The sequence below is a fragment of the Manacus vitellinus genome, unplaced genomic scaffold (assembly GCF_001715985.3).
Source record: "Manacus vitellinus isolate BGI_N305 unplaced genomic scaffold, ASM171598v3 scaffold_7_pilon, whole genome shotgun sequence".
Classification (NCBI taxonomy): Eukaryota; Metazoa; Chordata; class Aves; order Passeriformes; family Pipridae; genus Manacus; species Manacus vitellinus.
Genome location: NW_021940813.1, coordinates 24,563,373 through 24,582,621, shown reverse-complemented (window position 1 = coordinate 24,582,621; position 19,249 = coordinate 24,563,373). Strand labels below are relative to the sequence as shown.

At 40.3% G+C, this 19,249-nt stretch overlaps 2 protein-coding genes across 2 annotated transcripts in view; one reads left to right on the top strand and one right to left on the bottom strand.

The window, feature by feature from the left end:
• Positions 1-2,903, top strand: part of LOC112841333 (pinopsin-like) — a 69,974-nt gene extending 67,071 nt beyond the window's left edge. Inside the window, exon 4 of the mRNA XM_025896248.1 lies at positions 2,435-2,903. Within this exon, the coding sequence (XP_025752033.1) occupies positions 2,435-2,662 (228 nt within the window). The 3' untranslated portion in view covers positions 2,663-2,903. The remainder of the gene's footprint in view (positions 1-2,434) is intronic.
• Positions 1-19,249, bottom strand: part of ST6GAL2 (ST6 beta-galactoside alpha-2,6-sialyltransferase 2) — a 171,680-nt gene that overhangs the window by 1,432 nt on the left and 150,999 nt on the right. Inside the window, exons 3-5 of the mRNA XM_008922151.2 lie at positions 14,969-15,066; positions 11,785-11,886; positions 10,518-10,692 (exon numbers count right to left, since the gene is read on the bottom strand). Of these exons, the coding sequence (XP_008920399.2) occupies positions 10,518-10,692; positions 11,785-11,886; positions 14,969-15,066 (375 nt within the window). The remainder of the gene's footprint in view (positions 1-10,517; positions 10,693-11,784; positions 11,887-14,968; positions 15,067-19,249) is intronic.

Sequence of the window (19,249 nt, the reverse complement as noted above, 5' to 3'; positions counted from 1 at the left end):
AAGAAAGAGTAAAAAGCCTATATGGATTTGCATTTTACCATCAGCCTCCTGAGTGAGAAGACTGCTTTTTCCCACCTCCCCCCATTTACCTTATGTACTGTCCACAAAACATCCCACACAAGAATCCTTGAAACATCTCCACCTTATTACAATGTTGGTCTTTCTTAGTCTGAACTTGAATCAATTTCACTTTTCCATCCACTTACTTCTCTCTAAGCAGGAACACATGGCCAAGAAGGAAGCCTACATACATGCAGAAGGGCATATGAAGAAACATCACCCATACAGTGGTGGCACAGAAGCCCACAGCTTCTGACAATTCTGTGAAAAGTATCATGGAGAGATAGCAAAGGTGGCGAATTTCTACTCAGAGCAGTGTTGTCACAACGAAAAACCCCTGACCACCTCCTGCTCAGCAAGGAGAAATCCACAAAATGACAGCACATATTTATTTCCTGCCACATGTCAATGGCCAAGTATCATCAGCGCTGTCAACTGTGGTCTTATAGCTTTGAAACAAGAGAAATTTTACTATTACAGCTGCACATTTTCAAAGGGACTAATACCAGATACTGATCAACAGCACTGCCTAAACTGCAATACTTTCACATCAATCATAGCTTCTGGAAGCCTTTTCTGTTTCACATAGCCATATGAAAGGAAAATAACATAAAGTAAGTCTTGGACACCATTTATTTTTTTAAAGATTTCACTTAAAAAATAAATTTGTGTAGAAAATGTATTGAAACACTTGTTGCTTTACTGGTATCCCTATCTGCTGAATATGAGTGTCAGCTCTCAGAGGAGGTAGTTGTATAATTCTGCTCACTTGGCACTTACAGATGAGAACTGATGTAACTCATTATATCAGAGGTGTTTTGGGTAGATCACAGAATATGCTGAGTTGGAAGGGACCCACAAGGATCATCGAGTCCAACTCTTAGCCCTGCACAGGACCATGCCCAAGAGTCACACCATGTGCCTGAGAGTATCATCCAAACACTTGAACTCTCTCAGGCTTGGTGCTGCAACCACTTCCCTGGGGAGCCTGTTTCAGTGCCCAACCACCCTCTGGGTGAAGAACCTTTTTCCAATATCCAACCTAAAGCTCCCCTGACACAACTTCAAGCCATTCCCTTGGATCCTGCCACTGGTCACCACAGAGAAGAGATCAGTGCCTGCTCCTCTTCTTCCCCTCTTCTCCAGGCTGAACAGACCAAGTGGCCTCAGCCCCTCCTCATATGACTTCCCCTCAAGGCCCTTCACATCTTCAGTGCCCTCCTCTGGACACTCTCTAATAGCTTAATATCTTATATTGTGGTGCCCCAAACTGCCACAATATTCAAGGTGAGGCTGCACCGGTGAAGAGCAGAGCAGGGCAATCACCTCCCTCTAACAGCTGGGGATGCTTTGCCTGATGGTCCCCAGGACAGGGTTGGCCCTCCTGGCTGCCAGGGCACTGCTGACTCATATTCAACTTGCCATCAACCAGGACCCCCAGGTCCCTTTCTGTGGCACTGCTTTCCAGCATCTCATTCCCCAGTCTGTCTGTACACACAGGGTTGCCCCATCCCAGGTGCAGAACCTGGCACTTTCCTTTGTTGAACTTCATCTGGTTGGTGATTGCCCAGTCCTCTAATTTCTTGAGGTCTCTCTGCAGGGCCTCTCTCCCTTTGAAGGAGTCAACAGCTCCTCCCAGTTTTGTGTCATCTGCAAACTTGCTTAGTATGCCTTCCACTACTGCATCCAAGTAATTTATGAAGATGTTGAAGAGCACAGGGCCCAAGATGGAGCCCTGTATTACCCCACTAGTGACTGGTCACCAGACTGACATTACCCCATTCACAGTTACCCTCTGTGCTTGACCTGTGAGCCAATTGCTCATCCACTGCATGATGTGTTTATCTCAGAAGTGAAATGAATTAAAAAAAATTATTCTGGTTCATTAATTAAGCAGAGTCATTTTCTGAAGTTTAGTCTGCAGTTTGGGAACACAGAGAATTTCAATGGCTTCCTAATGAAAAGAACCCTATGTTCTCCCTGCTGTGTATCATTAGATTATCCAAATTGATTTTTTCCCTGCCTGATGTGTGAAGTAACCATAAACCAATTACTTCTGTGATTAAATCTTCTTTTATCATAAACTAAAGGTTCTGAAAATCTTTTATATTGTTCTACAGCTTTACCCTTTACAGAATCTATGGTCTTAGAAGAGCTAAGTGTATCAATTTTAAAGAATTTAACGAATTTAACTGAACTTCAGTCTTAAGCAGCAAGAAACACATATTCATGATGAAAAAATATTTAACCCCTATTTGAGAAAAAGATACAAGCTTAATAAACCATGTTTCCTTGCCCTGAAGGTGTTATAGAAATGCTATGAATTGTAGCCTGCCAAGCACCTATGTCTTGAATTGTTTTTTTGTTGTTTCAGTTTTACAAATGCTTTCGTCAGCTTTTCCACTGCCAATCTCCTTCCTCCACTAATGGAGAGCCCACCTGCCACTCCAAGGTAACTGTCATCCAGCTGAATCAAAGGATGGATGGCGGAAATGTGTGCAACAATGAACCATATCCAGAAAGAGACAGTAAAGTGACTTCTCTCCTGCACTCAGAGCCAAGCCTGGAGCCAATTTCAAAAGCTATACCACCACAGTCTTAGGAAAATTGGCTCTGATGGAAGGTACAAGCCTTAACCAAAGTGTGTTTTATTTCACTGCCACATCACTAACCTTACTTTAAAAGTAATAAAGGAAGTTGCCATTTGTGAGATTAGAAAACTGTCAAGAACAAAAATTGTGACTCTTTCATAATCTCCTTAATAACAGTAAAGACAGACACATAACTGCCAGGTATGGTTCCATGATGACAAAATTTTAAACAGTATCATTGGCTTTCCTGTAAATTAATTAAAGGAGGACTTACAAGTGGTAGAGTTTTAGTTTTTAATGATCTTTGATTCAGTGCCCTCCAAAATCAATCTAAAAGGCACATTGGGCTATCTAGTTTAGCTCCTTACCTTTCCTGCCTTCTTCCACCTAGTGCATGTCTTGAGATTGCAGATTACATTGCTCATAAATAACTGTAACTTCTGACAGTCCACTCACATTTTCACTCACGCTGGCCAGTGATGTTTGGCAGGAGGAAAGACAGTGACTTGACAAGCTAGTTTCTGAGTGGTAACAGCTAACTTATAGCACATTCTTGTGTTGAAGTCTAGGGTCAGCAAACTGAAAGATGAGCTACAACAACATTACCACATTCAGCAGTGTCCCTGTGCTGGAGGCTTATCTGTCCTGGTGGAAACAGGAACACTCCTGATACTTCCAGACCTCATGCACACATCAAATGCTCCAACCCTACTCTGGGGAAAAATGGTGGTCAGTGCCAGACACTTTTTCCTTTAGCCCCTCTAACACCAATGTCCTCCAGCCAAGGAGACCAAGTGTGGTACAGCCAACCATCCAAACCAGCCATCTTCTTTGTATGAATATAGTCCTCTCTAAAAACAGGAAAGAAATGGGTTAATTTCTGTCTCATGCCTTGAAGGATGTGAATCCCCCTCCACATAGGACAGTCTTAGTATTGTAGAGCTATTACTGCAAACTCAGTTCACAAAAAAAACATTAATTGAACATCTTTAAAAGAATAGCACCAGTTTAGACATTAGGACATTTACATTAGTCCATGTACTAGGATATATTCAGTTTTTATTCTGTTTTCTTTCTAATGTGATGTCTAGCTTGTTTTTCGTAATTCCCTAAGACAGGGCTGGCAACAGAGCTCCCCAGACTACAGGTCTCACATTCCATCCCATGTTTTTTAATACCACTCTTCAACTCAGTTTCTCTCTGCTTGGTTTTAACAACATCACGCTGATTTACTGACATCTGTATCCAGCAGGTATAAGTGTGCCAAGCTGTCTATATTTTCATCTACCTCACAACTCATTTTTCCCATCTTCCCTTCTCTCCTCAAGATCACCTTCAGTGATCTTAAGAATTTTTTAAATTGCCAATAGCTTCTTGGCACTTAAATAACCCCAAATTTTTTTTTACATGATGTTCGAACTTTTATGTGTTGGATGCAGTCTCAAAGATAAAGAAGAGGTATGTGCCTGACTGCTTACTGACTTAATCTTGGTTCTGTTAACCCGTTTTGCTTGGCCATCTATTCTGAGAAGTCCTGTGTTGCTTTCTATTTGTTATCTGTACACATCTCTTTCTGTACTATTGCTTCCTAGGTTTCTCTTCTGTGGCTGAATTTCTTAGCATTTTCTCCCACAGGTATTAACCTGTAGTGTCCAAGTGTGCCTTGTTTTATCTCCTTTCCCTATACTGCCCATGGAGTACGTATCTATATACTTATTTCTTCTGTCTGTGTACTTTCACATCAATTTAACCTCATCTAGGAGTTTGTTTCATATCTCAACACTCCTTCAGGATTATCAGTATGAAGGAGAACGGCATTGTTTGATAGCCTGTAGCGTGAACAATTTCCATATTTCCATTTCCACTTCAATATTTGCCTTTGTTAACAGTCCTTATGTTAATTTTCAGTCAATGCACAATTACTAAATACAAAAAGGCGCAGACTGGCTTACACATGACCTAAGGAGCTATTAGTAATCAGGATGAGACAGTCACTGTCCCAACATCATATAGAGTCTGAACAGAATTAATCTTACTGAAATGTTCATGCCCATCTCTGACCTTGCTATCTAAAGCATTCTTTACAGACAATGCAGGAGACAGGTATTTCTAGGGCAGAACTCAGACTTATTTTAGACGTCTCCTTTAGGATGGGATGAATTGTTCACTTACAGGGAACTTTGTGACTAGACAGAAACTGAAAATAAGAGTCTGGAGCTTCGCTATCAAGAACCTTCTCCTCTACTCTCCTATGTAAGTAGCTTTTGGAACTTTGTGAAAAAGTACTATAATGGGCTTTTCCAGGAGCACTGTAAGAAGAAATGAAAACAAGGTGTGACGAAATGTGCCACTGGTGCAGTTACCCACACCTGAGATAGGTATCACAAGCTCCTTTGCTGTCAGCAGAAGAATACCACACTGTGAAAAAAAAAGGATTGTGAGCACAGAATACTCGTTAAAAAATACTAAAAAATGTGTTATTCCTAAGAAATTATGTGGTTGTCAGAGAAACAGTCAAATGGCAGCTTTGTTATAACAGTACAATATTAGATGCTAATACAGTATTATGTATTTCAAAATTCTTAGAAAGATGTGTTACTTTTTTTCCAATTTGGCGGATATCTATAGTGTTAGGAAGTATGGTATGGTTTAAACTCAGTCCAACTGGCACAAATAAACTGAGCTTTTACAATCTGCACTGAGAACATTTAAACCAGAATTAAATGACAAATTCCTTGCATGGATGACTTATATAAATGAACATATACTATGGATTCTAATCAAAAGGAGAAAATGTTTTTCAATTTGTTCTTGGCAATTTGAATAACTCCAAAGGTTTTGATTTTCCAACACAAATCTTGTATAGTACAATTAGGCTTTGTGCTTAGCACACTGATTTAAAAAAGAATGTTCTCTAGTTTACAAATAAATAAAATACAGTTTAATACACCTGACTCAACAGATGCTGTATGAAAGCATCTGGACTAATAAGTGTAATTCAAGCATTCAGGAAGAATGCAGAATCATTTTAACAAAATGTAAGAGATGCTGAAAACATTTAGATACACATAATCTGATTATTATATTGTGTCTCATTTCATGAATACCACAGAGTAGTTACAGAAAAGAATTTAGCTAGACACACTAGTAAATTTGTGTTTGCTAATCTATGCACTTGAAAGCATTACAAATAAACATAGAGCATTTAGAATGTATAGGTTTCTATATGTTACTCTACTTCTGTAGTCTCTCTTGACTGGATTGCAGGTATGACAGGAAAATATATCACTCCTTGAAACTGGGCCAAATGTGCCTGAGTTATTCTTTGGAACATGTAGTAAAAGTAGTTCTGGCTTTTTAAAATACTGTGTTTCTAAAATAAGGGTTCCTTCACCTCTGTTTAGTTCATGAACTATGTGACAAATACTAAACACAAGAAAACCAAATTATTTATTGAAAAACTGTCACCAAATGGCCCTGTGTCTAAGCTTAATAAATTGTGCAAGACTTGTCATCTTTGCTGTATAAATAATTGCATTGCATAGTAGACCTAGAAAATTACATATTTATCACTTAATGGTGAATGCAAAAAGCCGTACATTAATCACAATAATATACTCTGTAATATGAGCATACACTGGAAAATGCTGACCAATGATATCATATAATTTTAAATGTATTATTCAATTTTGGGTGATACACTAGAATAGTAAAGATTTTTTTATGTGATTTAAGAGGAGAGTTTGCTCTTTTATGTCTGTATTTTGGGAAGTGGGAGATACTCAAATTTCAGTGTGCTTTTTGTTAAAGAATAATTTAAAGCTTATGTATTGGAGGTATTATTTATTGTGTGCTAATACTTGAACAACACTGAGCTGGAAAGAGTAAGCACTATCCTGTTCCTTCACCAACTGCTGATAAAACAGCCAAGTAACAGCAATAAAGGCAACTCTTACTATGTCTAATTGTTTCTTTCAGTTCATGCAAGTGTATTTTCTTCTAAGCAGAGCTGGAGATCAGCTGCATACTTCTGTTCAACATGCTCTCTGAAGCCATTTTAAATTTAAGTTCTTAGTCATACAATGATCTGATAATGCTGCAGTGTAATGATAGCCTTGCTTGTACTATTGTCTTGATGCATGCAAATGAAGATTAATGTTATCAGCTATTAATGACATGTAACTGTTAAAACTATAATGTCAGCTGTAAAGCCTCAAACAACACTTCCTTTCTCCCAACAATAAAGTAATCTGGTCTTAGTTACTTTGTGTTCAGTGGATTGTATATTACGCTAAAAGCTATAATACATAAAAAAGACTACCACTTAACACAGACTTCCTAAAATGTAAAAATCTAAGAAGTCCATGTTTTGATTTGGGAGTAAAAGAAAAAAAAAGAGCCAAACAAATCTAGACATATTAAAAAGCCCCCAACCTTCTGAATGCTAAAATACCATCCCACCCAAGACGAGATGTAAACATATCAATACTCATTTAGCAAACCCATTTTTCAGCCAAACATGAACCAACAACTTTAACTGCGAAAAGCCACCATGGTAATGGCCTAATGCTAATGCAAGAATGGGTTCTCAAAGCTCTTATAGGATTAGATTAGGAAGAAAAAGAGTAAATAATGTATAATGAGGAGGGACATTAGCTATGACATGCCACATAAGGCAAAGTTACAAGCTAGCAAAAGTCCAAATTGGTGTCTCAGAAAGTAAACCAAAAAAAACCAAAAAAGACTCTCAGATTAAAATAAACAGTTCGGTTTATCCTGTTGGAACCTGTTTGATTTTTTTTTTGTTACCCACAAAAAAAACAACCTACCCCACAACCAGTCCTGCTCTGTGCCATATTTCTCTCCCCATCCTCTCCTCTCCCCTCTACAGATGGACATGCACTGTGCTTCCCTCACCCCAACCACCAGCTACCACAATGCTATTGCCTCTCCTCAGCAACATGCTGATGCAGAGCTGATTAGTAGGGTTTTGGGAAGTCAGAGGTTCCAGGCAGAACTTTTGCAAATACAAGGCATCCCATACCTCAGAGGAAATGCAAAAAACCCATTCTTTTCCCTAGCTCCCACATGGTGAAGAAACCAGGGAAAAAGTCCTACCTCTACTCTTTCTCTCATTCCTCTAAAGTCAAAGCATATGAGAGACTACCTCTTCCCCACAGATAACCCACTAGCCCCTTTTCCAAGAGACTTAATAATGTTGTGACTCAAGTACTGTAATACAGTTATTAACAACATTAAGAGATTCCCCTGACATCAGTCAATGCTGAAGGATGCCGACTCATTGCTACAGAAGAACACCGTGAGCACACATTCCACCAAGTATCCTCCCTTTGGGAAGATTCAGTTTCTTAAAAATAGTGCTAAGAGGCAGAAATACATACAATTGTCAGGTGAAAAATGTAATTACTGAAGAAACCATGTAAGACCAAGCTAAAGCATGCTTCACATTCCTGAAAAACATAAAATGTGTTATTCCATGTTTTAATTGATATAATTTGTCCAATTTTGTAAACTGGGTCTACTGGAGGCTAAAAAGCTTGAAAGAAAAGTGTCTCACTTAATTCAGAACTTTTTTTATAACCTTTTCTGTGATATTAGGATCATTATGGTCCATGCTATAAATTGCTTAGATTCAGGAATGCATATCTCTGTCTGTGAAAATTCATACCCTCTATTAAACAGCAGCCTATTTTCCTTCATGTAGTTGTTCTAAGTACAGGTTAATTTATTAGTGTGGTCATTTAATAAACAATTTTCCCTTCTTGAAATTAAGATACATTTTATGATGGCCATCACGTACCCAATCTTTCTATTAATTCTATAGGAATTAATTTTATAGATTTTATAAGAATTAGGTAGAAGCTCAGTATTCAGGATACCCCTTTCATACAGGTGCACTCAGTTGTGTCTGCTAGCTTCAGTTCCAACTGGATTATTTGCTGCATGAGTGATTGAGAGATACCTGACCTGAAGACTAACGTGACTTTTCAGATTTCTGCCCAGCTGCATTATATTTCCTATGCTTTATCCTGCCCTTTATGTCCACTCTTGACAATACACAGTTGCTGTTTCTGTGCCACCTCTGAGTTTAGATTATGTTACATGTACAATGCATATATCACAATTCAATATGGTAACCAAAATAGGAAGCCTCTCCCTAATAAAATATTTAAAATGCATCTATCATAACAGTAGCTAGTTATCACAGGAGGTGGATATAACTACCAACAAGTTTGTCTTACTGCCTTGTATTTTTGAAAGTTAGTGACAGCATTTCCAAAAAAGCATTGCCCCTTGGAAATGAACAATATAACTAAAATTCCCACTAGAGAAGGAGGCGAATTTGCATCTGTACACACCAGAGTATTTTTATCTATACAGCTTTTGCTGTTAATGCTTTTGCTTGTTTAATGGTTGATATTTTCAAAGCTTTCTCTGCTTGATGGATATTTTCTTGTCAGTAACATTTAGATTTGGGATTGAAGATTACTGTTCTGTTCTTACAGTGAAATTAACTCCATTTCTTCAAAGAAGTTTTTGAAGTGTTTTTTATGTATGGTGGAAGTACGGATTGACAGCAGTGATCCTCTTCACTATTCTTATGATCAGCAGCTGTTAACCTATTTTTATCAACAACTTCATTGCTCCAAGAAACATTTCTGCAAAATGTGAATGCAGCTGGTGAGATCATTCCATGTGAGCAGTCTTCTCCGTATGAATGTTCACAAGCAGGCTTCCAAAAGAAAAAAAATCATCTCACTTCAAGAAGTAACCAGTTGCCAAGCCACCCTCCTACATCACACAAGGCCTCTTTTTCTTTCCACTCATGTTCCAGGTATGCACAACCCACTCAGGTCACAGATGGGCATCTCCCAGACACCTTCATGTCATCCCTCTGAGAGCTTCAGCATCCTCTCTTAAGGCCTTTGGTATGTTCCACAATATCCTAGGATGCCACTACTGCATACAGAACCCAAAATAAATGCTCAAAAATGGTATTCCCTTATCAGATGCAATCTCAGGTGTCTTTGCTTTCAGATTCAGATAAAAAGTATAAAAAGAACATTTTCTGACTGCAGCAAACACATAGACCGATATCACAACGTCAGTGAGGAAAGGATGGAGTTTCTAAAGTGGAAGAGGGTATTCGAAGCTCTACTGCCCTCTGTGTCTCTAGTAGCAGGCGCAAGAATGACTCTGACTCAGCCTTGCTACTCCACTAGAATCCTTTAGACATTCATGATCGGCACCTGCCGAGCATCAGATAAGTTGTTCTGCTGTATGAATTGTGGGCACAGTGTCAAATTATCCCCAAGAAATATTAAGGAAGGACCAAAAAATACAGCGAAACTCTACTGCTTTAAGAGAAGAAGAGAAGTGCTCAGAATGAGCACTGGAAACCATGACAGGGCATGAGAAATCCCAATACTTGGCTTGTGTAGGGAATACAGCTTGGCCTGCCACTGATTTCATCCTCTATGATCTGCCATCTGCTTTCTCTTGTTGTCTGATGCATCCCTGCTTTATGATCCCAACAAAGAACTTCAGAATTTATAGGTGCTCAACACATAAATTAATATGGAATAATACAAATTTCTTACAGATATATGAATGTTTTAGAGATATGGTATGCATACTATGGATGTGAAGGGCAAGAAAGCAGAACATCAATTCACTCAACTATTTTCTAGTTCTCATACTCTGTGTTTTTGCTAGTCATTGTTTCCATAGAGAGCGCCAAGAACAAACAGTACACATGTATGGACTTGATCCTCATGCAATGCACACATTTTTAATTTTTTTAAAATCTAACATGTCTACTGGGATCATCTTTGATACACCTACCAATAAACCCCGAGGAAGGAGGGTTGGGCTGTATCTTCTCTTTAGTGTTCTCCTGAATGATGTCCCAGAGCTGCCATATAAACTTTGGATGGAGGATGTAAAACGGCTGGGTTGGATTCTTCCTACGATGCTGGACATAGGGAGTGAACAGATTGTAGTCTGGCTTCTTATACCACTGGAAGGAAAAAAGTAAGATGTTTTTTAATCTAATAGTATCAAATGTGTTTTGAACACTACATGTACAATAACATAAACGGGCTTCATTTGGATTCTGCAGAACAGAAGCAAAGGTACAAAAGCAGCCTGCACTGGTAGATGTTTTTGCTAGAAAGGCATTCCTCACTCTGGGCTATTCTGTTTTCTTTCTTCATAGACTCCCAATAAATAATTGAGTGCTGTGGGATAAGCCAACCCTATCTCCCCCTCACAGATCCACATTAAAAAAGGGGTTCAAAGAGCCCTGACGTGAGATCTGGGCCTGAGGGTGAATCTTCCTCTGAAAGTGTCCCTGTCCCTGCCGGAGGCAGCAGCAGCACGAGGCAGACTGATGGCAGCCTGCGTAGGAGGCAGGCAGCCTCTAGCATCTGTTGCTAAGGGAGTTCAGCAGATGAAGGCTTGGTTTCTACTTTGCAGCCTGCTCAGTTCCAAGCTCCCTGTGCCAAAAGCCATCAGATCAACTTGTCTACTGGAGCTGCAGCAACAGCCAAAGCAGAGACTCCCCCAGTGACAACCAGGTGGACATATGCTGCTCTCGGTGAGGGGGTGGATGGCAGGGCACAGATGGCTGTGTGACAGTGGACATAAAGGGAAGACTGGTGGAGGATGAGGCCTTAGAAAGGGGGAAGAGATTTTCACTAGGATGTATTTTGTTTGGGAAGGCAGAAGGGAAGGTGGGGAAAAATGGATGCAATTTTTCACCTTTCCTGATAAAACCTCCTTCTGAAATCTAGCGATGTTCCCTCCTTGGCAAGCACACAGAAAACTCACTGTTATGTGAAAATAACAATGCTTTTTCAAACAAACGCCATCATCCATCTATCCTAGCATCTCAGAACAGTGCATTCTAGGACAAATGCTACAGAAAAGTTTTTGACCAATAAACCAGCTTTGACCAATTCATGAAGAAATAGCATTCTCCACTCAGATGAAGACAGACCCTGGGGTTCATCATGAAAAGTGAGAACAAGGAGACTATAGTGGTAAATACATTCATTTTTTTCCACTGTTTTCAACTGATTGGGAAGAAAGGTCTAAGCGGACATCTTACCACATTCAGGTTTGCGGAGTAGGGAGCAGGATCCCAGGCAACTAAGACAACATCTTTATACAAGGAGCTGTCAACAAAGTGATGGTTTGGATTGGTGAGAATCTGCAAACATAGATGCAAAGAATTGGACACCATTAAAAGCATGTGGGATCCAGAAAAATGCAAAATCCTTATCTAAAATAAACAGTCCTACCCAGGTTGCTATTTGTTCTGCTTTAGTTCTGGTGGATTTTAAGCATCTTGTTTTGTTAAGAAAACATATAAAAAAAGAGCTTAACCATAAACAGCAGTCATGACAGTTTGAATTGGCAGTATGCTGAATTACTCTCCATCTGTGAGGGATGCGATGGGACCACTTGAGATGCTGCATAATTGTATATCAACATTACCTTGTATTCTGGAACTTGAAAATGAAAGGTACATTATTTTAAGACCGCCTGCAGGATCCTCTTAGACACAGAGCAGCTTTCTTTGAAGGGCTACAGCCCCCAAGGGTAATGTCTTTCCTGCTGCCCACCCCCTACCAACTTTGTGGTCGCTTTCTCATTTTAACAGCAAGTCAGTCTCATTTCAAGTAACTCCAGAAAGGCAAATTAGACCGTGACTGTACAGGCTTGGTATACCTAAAAAACCAGTTCCAACAGCAGGCACACAATAGGGCTATATTTGAAGTAACTGTCATTTTGCTCAAATTGACTGCTCTCATATAACTCCTTCCTGCATCTCCTGGTACTCTGCCTGATCCTCCTACCCCACTGGAAGTTTACTCTTCGCTCCTGCTGGCTCACCCCTTCCAGAACCCTCCATGTGTAACCAGATCTCTTTGATCCCTGGTACCTCCAATGTCAGGCAGGTTCAAGCTGAATGACTTCAGCACTAGTCGAAACAGCATGAATTTGGTTCCAGCTGTTAAACTAATCAACATTCCAGACAAATAAATTCATATTAATTTTCATTTCCCTTTAGGATCCAATGAGTCGTATTTGATTATGCATATTTTTCTTCAGAAAAACAATATTGTTGCCATAGCAATATTTTCCCTACCATAAACTTTGAGCTTAATGATTTCCATCAGCCTTCTACAACAAGAACAGAATTAGTCATATTGCTATCAGCATCCCCAACTCCATTTCTCAGAGCAGTTTTCACCTCAGAATGTAAACTCCTTTTATGAGAGAACAGAGTAAACAGACCAAAAGGTCAAGATTTTAAAAGCTCAGTTCCAGAGTTACCACACAAAGGAGCTCTTACTTGCCTTTCAGGAAGCAAGAGCCCTTTGGAGGTAGCGTTCACACAAATTTCGCTCTCAGTGAGTCTGCATTCATATGTATGAGTTTTTTCCTGCAATAACAATATATGTTGTGGCTGCATAGTCTTCTTTCATGTCCTTTGAGCTTTGACAGCAGAGAATATGAGGGAAGTGGGCCACAGCAGTCTTTTTATCAAGTGAATATAGGAATTTTCAACATCAAGGAGGAAAGGAGGGTCAGTAAACCTGTATAGGTAACCCAGCTTCAGTACTGGTAGGGAAAGCCACTTTCATCACGTGGTCTGTGCAGATTTCACTCTCAGAGAGGACAACACTAGTTTCTCAGCAGGTGGCCAGAGTATCACCGGTGGTTTCTGACCTCTCTGAAGGTGCAGAAAGGTGGTGGGAATACAAGCACTTGTGAGGAAGCTGTGTGAGCTGACCCGGCAAGAACTTCAGCATGCCCTCTATTTTCTGTTTCTTACAGGGAGTAAGCCTTATACAGTGCAGAAGAGAAGACCATGGGACCCTCCATTACCACGCCAGTGGCGGCATACTGCAGCAGCTCTGGGAGCCAGGACTCCAGTCTGCCCTGCCGTGAGCAGTGGAGAGCAGCTAGTTTAACTATTTAATGTCTCAGAATTCGCTGGAGAGCTTACAAAGCTCAGATCACTCCCTGAGAGCATTTCTCTCTTCTGCTACAGGACTAGGGGATTGGATTTTGGGGCTATCTCAAACCATGACAGGAGCCTACTGAGTCTAGTCAATTGTAAGAATTTTCTAAACTCTTCTCCTTGCCTGGCACAAGTTCAGGCATGGTCAGCACCAGGACATTTTGGCAAACACTAAAACAGAGAACCATCAAGGAAAGGAAAAAAACCAACAAAACCCAAAAAAGTAAAATCATTTACATGAAAATCCATGTTCTCTGATACACCAATTTCAGCACTAAAGCCAGAATAAGATATTTCTGCTTTCTTCCCCAAACAAAAGAAAGGGGGCATATTTAATCCAGATCACGATGGCAAAGAACATGAGTTTATACACACAAAGAACACACTCACCTAAAGAGGAAGAAAAAAATGAACTCATAAGAATCACAGTAACTGAAAATTTTGTTATCCTTCAGCAAGAATCAGTATGCACAGAGCATGCTTACATGGCCAACCATACTATTGGTGTTGACTAAGTAAACATTTCAATATGTCATAAAATTTCACAGTAATTCTGTTGTTGCTTTTTGTCTGCATTTCATGAAGAGAAAAGAGGTTTGGTTTGCCCAAGACTGGAATTCAGGCAATAGCTTTTTCAAAATTGAAAAACTACTCTCAACCATAAGGTGTCACTGTAGCTCAATGCACGGTTATTTGTTGACACCCATATGCAGAAAATCCCATTTTCTGTTTCCATTCAGATGAACAAACTCGCCTAATGTGTAATAATTAGTGTACATTAAAGTTCTTTACTAGTTCATTCTAAATTTTTGAAGAATGATGACTTAAGTTACACATTAAGACAACTCAGTTTCCATTTCTTTTGCCTTCCAGCAAGAAAATAATTGGAGAACTGGAAAATATGAGAAAAGAGCTTTGGGATCACCACAGCCTGGATTTTGTGAAGATCCTGCAGACAGTGTGGCAAAGGTCTTCTATACTGACAGCTCTGGCATCCTGCAGAGCCTTTGCAGATGCAGGACACATGAGAAACTTTACAAACCACTTCTTGAAATGAGGCTATCAAGTAACTACCACAATCACTCTACACTGACAGCAGTGTGAACATCCCTGTAAGGGAAAACTTTTACCTTCTCTACATCATGACTGTTGAATCACTAGCAGCTTCACAGATTACCCAACACTTTCTCAGAGGTTATTAATTTAATGTCATATTGTACAGAAGTGACATTGACTTGAATTCACAGAAGGAAGATCTTACCTGAGAGTTAATGATCCGCATGGTTGTTTTATTTCCAACATCTTTTTCATAGCCACGTGTTGGAGCAGAATTAAATCTTAAAACGGCATCATGAGAATCTAGGAGCATAAATGAAGGGGTTACTTGTTTTTCTTAGTAAATAGAACAGTAAAATAAAACAAATTATCTAAACCAGTGCAAAATTTACACCTTTCTCCTAATCTTGATATGTTAAGGATGATAAACATTCTACTATGCGCAAACAAAGTCCTCTTGCATCTGCCATATGTTATTAACATAAAATCCAGTGAAAAACAAGTTCAGAACCGCCTATTAATTTAGCTTGCAATACTTAAATACTTCTCTTAATTGGATAAACTTAATGTGGGAAGATTATTAGTACACCCAGTACAGACAATTGCTCACTACTTCTGTCACAAAATTTACAAAGAATTATTCTATGCAAAAGCATGTACACTACAAAGATATCTAATTGCACATTTGAATGAATAACAATGCTTAACCATAAGCTTGTGTTTCACAGTATTTTGTAATACCTGAAAATCCCAGACTACCCCAAGCCTATTAATCATACCATGTACTTATTCTCAAACTCAGTCTTAAAGAGCCTCTGTAGGGAAGCCAGCCCACATATCTGCTCACACACAAAAACCATTTTAAAGATCTTAGAAGTTTGGGGTTTGATCACAGATCCCTGTTACTTCCCAATGATGCCAAAATAACTGGTTCTCTCATTAAACAGCATGATCACGATGGGAGTGTGTGTTATACTTGCACAGTATTTCCATACCTACTTTCATTTAGGAAGAAATTCTTTACAGAGAGGGTAATCAGGCATTGGAATGGGCTGCCCAGGGAAGCGGTGGATTCTCTTTCACTGGAGGTTTTTAGGATGAGACTGGATGTGGCACTCAGAGCCATGGTCTAGTAACCACAGCGGTATTGGATCAAGGGTTGGACTTGATGATCTCGGAGGTCCCTTCCAACCCAGCTGATTCTATGATTTAAAAATAGTCGGAGAGGTAGGGGAAAGGAGGGCAAAAGGTGGAAAATAAATTAACATTTTTGCTTGTGTTGCTAATAGGAACACAGAAGAGGGAGCTAAAGGCCTATGAAGGGAAGAGTCCTTTGCTGCTGCTTTCTTATGCCTTTTTTCCCCTTTGGAGAGTAAATCACAGAATGGTTTGGGTTGGGAGGGACCTTAAAGATCATCTGGTTCCAATCCCACTGCCATGGGCAGGGACACCTTGCACTAGACCAGGTTGCTTGGAGCTCCATCCAGCCTGGCCTTGAACTTTTCCAGGCATGGGGCATCCACAACTTCTTTGGGCAATCTGTTCCAGTGCATCATCACCCTCATAGTAAAGAATTTCTCCCTAACATCTAATCTAAGTTTCCCCTCTTCTAGCTTAAAACCACTCCCCCTTGTTCTGTCACTATCAGGGGCCTGCATAAAAAGGCCCCTCTCCATCTGTTTTTTGTAAACCCATCTTAAGTTCTGAAAGTAAGGACTTTTGGCTGTAGCAATGTCATCAACCAAGGTTGTACAGCCCTAAACCCAGAAGTCATGTATGGAGTGTTCTCCCCACTGTTGCTGACTTTGCCGTGCCTATGTGGACACGGAGGTGCTCAGCAGGAATGGCAGGCTGAGTCCACAGAGCAGCACCTCTGGTGCCTCCAAACTGTCAGGTTCACTTGCATTTTCAACCAAGAGCTGGTAGCACTCGTGCCAGGTCTGGGAGAGGGCAGTCTTCCCCTACAGCTGTGCATGCACAGGGATAAAGAGCATTCTTAACTTTTTCTCTGTGGTCAGACTATCACTTTTTCAAGGATTAGAGAGAAGGTGGAAAGGCACGGTCAAGAGCTCAGCTGTAACACACACTATCTGGACTCTGCAGGGGGAATTAAAACTTCAATAATACAAACAAGCTGGAGCTTCCGTTTTCCATTTTAAGTGGGAAACACTGGCATGACATGGACCTGTTGTAACAAGTCCAGAGAAGGGTCACTAAGATGATCAGACAGGGCTGGAGTACCTCTCCTATGAAGACAGGCTGAATTAAGGTTGTTCAGACTGGAGAGGAGAAGGCTCCAGGGAGACCTTATAGTAGTTTCCAGTACCTAAAGAAGACCTACAGAAAAGCTGGAGAGGGACTTCTTATGAAGATGTGTAGGGGCAATGTAGGGGCAATGTCTTTAAACTGAAAGAGTGCAAGTTTAGATTAGATATAAGGAAGAAATTCTGTACTGTGAGTGTTGTGAGGTGTGGGAGAATGTAAATACTACGAATCCTGGAAAGAACGACTTTAGAAGTGGGTCCATCACAACAGCAACTCTCCGGGATCGAGTGGAGTGGAAAAACACCGACGATTCACGTTTTTATTGCATGGTTTTCCCTGGACTATGTAATTCCCCTACCCCCACGGCCCCTGCCCACACAGCGCCATGTTCTCTCCCCTCCCCGAACCGGTCCCCACCCCTGCACAAGCATTATTGGTTGTCTCATCCGCTTCTCCCCAATCCCTGGCTTGTTATTGAACTTTGGTCCTCCTGTATCCCCCATTGTTTAGCAGAGCCCTCAAGCCACTCCCTTTTCCCCAGACCTTGGCCCAATCACATTCCTCCTTCTAAGCCCTCCCCCAGAGACCTTAAAAGCCCACGGGAGTTTCAAATAAACCACTTTTCGCCCCTGGAATCCAAAGAGGAGACTTGGTGGCTCTTTCCTTCTTCTGAAGGGGGATCACGCCACTGAGACCCTCTCCGAGAAACCACGAGCGAGGAGTCGCTCAAATAAACTCTGTTAGTGAGGCACTGGAACAGGTTACCCAGAGAAGTTATGGATGCCTCATCCCTGGAACTGTTCAAGGCCAGGTTTGATGGGGCCCTGAGCAACCTGATTTAGTGGATCTAGTGTAGACCTTATCAAAACCCATCTCCTCCCTTTAGGCAGCATCAGATGAAAATTTCCCAATTAAATCAAAAGCCCTTCTGTAGAAAATGGCATAAGCTTCTGTGCCCAGAATCTTCCTAAGAAAATGGGTACACACAGGAGTGAGCAGAGCCCAGGTACTATGTCAAGCATCAAAGTCCATACCTGGGCTGCACCTGAATGTGCAAATATGACATGAAGCATGCTGTAATACAAAATTATGTAAATATGTCACAACGTGCTATGGATTCTCCAGTACAGCACTAATCCATACTACTGTAAACTGGGTACCAGGGAACACTGACAGAAGATTCTGTTTCACACAAGGATAACATGTTGGAGAAGGGAGGAACTGTTAAGCTTTTTCACCTCAAAGATTTCTAAATTAGTGAATTTAGAATTTCACATTCTTCATGTGAAATTGGGGGTTACCCAGGTGTGATTTTAGCTGCAGGCCAGCCGGGCACCTCTGCTGTGCTGGAAGCATAATAGTTTGATAACACTAGCAGATCTAACATATCCCAGAGATTTAAAGGAAACCTGTATGAAACCCATCTGTGTCATAGAGATGATACCATGTGATAAAGTTCTGTGATGTGAAGTCCTGGAACATGCAAGGATTAATGAGTGAACACCAAAAGGTTTTTATAAAGAGCTGAAGGAGATAACTCTTCTTGTTCCAGAAACAAGTTTTAGACATACATTTCCTCCTTCTTTCAACCCATTTAGCATACTGCACATGTTCTACTAAAATGAAGACCTACTAAGACGATAACACAGTAGCGTAGTAGCATTCATTTTTAAAAAGAAAAAATAAAACTGACCTGAATTAGTTTTATGGTCCCACAATCCTTTTCTGAATAGCTACCACAAAACTCCCACCCTGAGGTGGGACATCTCAGCAAACCTGCAAGCTCACTGACTCAGTGCAGCAATGGAAAAACAATAGGTGAAGGTACTTGAACTCATTTAAATTCAGTCTCAGAAAAGAGGTCCGGGGACTTGATCTCAGTGCATGAAGCTACACAAGGGTGTGAATTCTTTATGTCTGTGAACTCTAAACATGCAAGAGATGAAGAAGACACTCTACTGCTTTTTGTCATAGAGACAAAGTTCAGTTTGGGACAGTAATATAACAGCAATTCCTCTATGAGCCACTGCAAAATAAAGACCAGTACAACACCGCTCTGCAGAATAAAACCTGAATAAGACTTTGATCTGCTAAAAATAAACGCATGTTGCAGAAAAATGTTGAATACAGCAGACCTGATGAAACCAGTGCCTCCTTCATACTGCAGGCTGTAATATGACAAGAAAGCATAATTGTTTTTTTAAAATTAAATTATGACTTC